Source organism: Dipodomys ordii, unplaced genomic scaffold, assembly GCF_000151885.1.
Source record: "Dipodomys ordii isolate 6190 unplaced genomic scaffold, Dord_2.0 Scaffold229, whole genome shotgun sequence".
NCBI lineage: Eukaryota > Metazoa > Chordata > Mammalia > Rodentia > Heteromyidae > Dipodomys > Dipodomys ordii.
Window position 1 is genome coordinate 295,077 of NW_012267445.1, and position 3,186 is coordinate 298,262.

Consider the following 3,186-nt stretch of genomic DNA (forward strand, 5'->3'; position numbering starts at 1 on the left):
TTTATATCTAGAAATTTAATAACAAAAATGATTAACATCGTATGTTTTATTGTGAGAACTAAGTCAAATCTTATGAGAGACAAATCATTCATTTACTATTTTTTGAGTAATTTTACTCCTTTTAACGTTCACCTGGATGCTGTGCTTTTCATAGCTCTACTAATGTGTTATGTATTCCATATGATGTAATGACTATGTTGTGACTGTTTATGAGTGCACTATTTAATAGAAAATCTAAATAGTATTGTCAGTGAGGCAGAATATGAAAATGCAGAAAACATATTTATTTACTTCACTGTTCCCAGATATGTAGTAAATATTACCAAAATAAGCTAAACACACACTTTCAGACTCCTACTTATACTTATTGTTGTCTTGCTAGGTTATTAGCTTCTTAGTTCTGTTTTCTTGTCTTTATTGCTGGAACCAGAGATGTGCTCTTATGTATTAGAAAAACTTTGTATGTGTAATTACCAAGTTACTATGGAGGCAAATATTTCTACTTTGATTATATTTTCTCTCATTTTATAAATAACACAGAAAGTTCCAACCACATTCTATAATACAAAAGCACACAAGTGGAAGAATGAAATTCTAGCTTTGGTGTTCTCATGACTCAGGGATTGATGGAATGTGCCCTTACAGAAGCTGGTGTCATTTGATGATGTGTCTGTGGAATTCAGCTGGGAGGAGTGGCAGGAATTGGATATTTCTCAGAGGACCCTGTATAGAGATGTGATGCTGGAAACCTATAGCATGCTGGTGTCCTTAGGTGAGCCAAAAATATCACATTAACTTGAAAAGTTAAGTAGGGCTTGACCTCTGGGGGTTGGTACAGTACCTCTCAGCTCTTCAGTTCAGGGTGAGCACTCTACCTCTTGAGCATCAGTGCCTCTTCAAGTTTTCTGGTGGTTAAATTTGAGATAAGTATCTCACAGCTTTCCTACTAGTGCTGTCTTTGTATGGCAATCCTCAGATCTCAGCCTACTGAGTAGCTAGGATTACAGGTGTGCCCGGAAAATGATTTGTTTTTAGTAGATATGTGAATATTTATAGAACTTTCAATGCTATTTGGATGTAATATTCCAGTCTGTGGGAAGTGTCATTTGTTTCGAATGAAAGCTTCAGGTAGATTATATACATTCTGAGGCAAATTTATTTTCATTGTTCAAGAATCCAAATCAGCAGTTTGACAAAAGTTCCAAACTGTCTTCCGTAAAGAGAAGACTGTCTTCCCCAACTTGAGGTGATTATTGTGGGTGGATATACAATCTAGAAAACAGATACATATATACATACATACATACAAACAAACATACATACCTATTTATCATTATTGGAAGTATGAACTGGAAATCACTAGATTAGAGGAAGTATTTATAATCCAAACCTAGCACTAGATGCAGTGGTTCATGCCTGTAATTCTTAGAAGTCTAAAATCTGAAGCTTTCAGTTTGAAGCAAAAAATGCCAGTGAAGTCTCCATGAGAGTCTTATCTCAAGATAACCACCCTTAAACTGGAAATGGAGCTAGGACTCAAAGTAATAGAATGCTAACCTTGAGAAAAAGAATCGCATTCAAGTTACACAACCTGCAAAAGTAATTCAAACCTCGGGGAAATTCAACCATGGAGCCAATGAGCAATGAAAGAAGATTTGGGAGCAACCTTGTTAACAGGATATCTGAAATCTTAAAACAATTTTGACACAGCATGAGCAATAGGTCTTCACTCTTATTAACAGGGCACACTGGTCCTAAACCTCAATTGATTGTCAAGCTGGAGCAAGATGAAGAGCCATATATGAGAGAAGCTTCAGACAAGAATTTCTCAGGTGAGTTAAAGGATCTTGCATAGTGATCTTGGATCCAGAACCAAATTGGTAAATTTGTCTTGCTATGTACTGACCAATAATATTCCTAATTCCCGTGAGTCCCATGTGTAGCAAAGAACTAGGTGATCTTTGTGTTAGACTTGTGAATCAAAAATGCATGTAGATGCACACTGAACTGTGTAGGGCAGTAAAGGTAAAGTTAGCAACTCTTTCTCTTTGTGGAAATTATTTTGAAAAAAGAAAATTAAAATTGTGAAAAGTGAGATTTACTTTTCTTTGAAACTAGGACTAGGCAGGTATAGCAAATTACTATGCCAAGGCTGCTATCCTCTGATAAGGATAAGGAGGGTAGAGGCAAGGATACATAACCAAAGCTTTCAGTCTAGAGAGAATGATTAATTAGGTGGTGAGCTGATGTGGCTTTAGTTCATGAGTCTGAGGGTTTAAAAGTCTGATGAGATTCTGTCTAAGATGTAGGGAAACAAATTTTAAAATTTCTAAAGATACTTAAAATAATTCACAGTGAGAACTTATAACTGAATAAATGTGGTATAAAACTTTATTCTCAGGTGAAAGCAAAGGTTTGCATAAAAAAGGTTTAATTTCCAAAGTTAGAAAATCCTGTTTCTCCTAATGTTTGAGAAGTAAAGTAGCGCAATATATAAATTATTTTAAGAAAATAAAACAATACAAAGAATTTATTCCCCTAAGATCAAACAAAACAATTTTTGGGGAAAAAATGAAGAATGCTACATATTAAATTGTACAGGTTAAAAAGCTAGCAGTAAATAGTTTAGTAATTTGTATAAATAATTCCTCTGACATAAAAAAGAAGAAATACCTGAAACACAGAAAAACATTTTCCATCATAAACTCTCAGTTTTACTCTTTTTTTATTGTGAAAATACTTTACAGAGGGGTTACAATTACATGGGCAAGGTAATGAGTACATTTCTTATCAAACATTTTTGCCTCTTCTTTTCCCTTATCATCCCTTCCCATCATTCCCCTCCAGCCCCCCGCCCCAGCCAAAGTTGTAAAGTTCATTTTTTGACATAACGTCTTGTACATCTCATTGTTGGCATGGGTCCACCTTCCCCTCCACAAATTATACCTACATCAAACACAGTAAAAACAGGGGTTATACCATGGGGGAGGGACATATAAAGCAACAAAGAAATATCATATATAACCTAAAAAATATGCAATTTTTAATGTGAAGTCAGTCTTCAGTACATCCAAGAACATAATAAGGGGATAAAATGTGAGTATAATAAATGTAGACAAATATTTAGCCAGAAGTTTCAGAGGTTTCTCTACATATTTCAGAGACCTAGAGACAAGACAGAATGTC

General features: G+C 34.8%; 1 protein-coding gene across 1 annotated transcript in view; it reads left to right on the forward strand.

Moving 5' to 3' along the window:
• The first annotated feature begins 1,711 nt into the window (after positions 1 to 1,711).
• Positions 1,712 to 3,186, forward strand: part of LOC106000607 (zinc finger protein OZF-like) — a 4,492-nt gene continuing 3,017 nt past the window's right edge. Inside the window, exon 1 of the mRNA XM_013035890.1 lies at positions 1,712 to 1,832. Coding sequence (XP_012891344.1) covers positions 1,712 to 1,832 — 121 coding nt within the window. The remainder of the gene's footprint in view (positions 1,833 to 3,186) is intronic.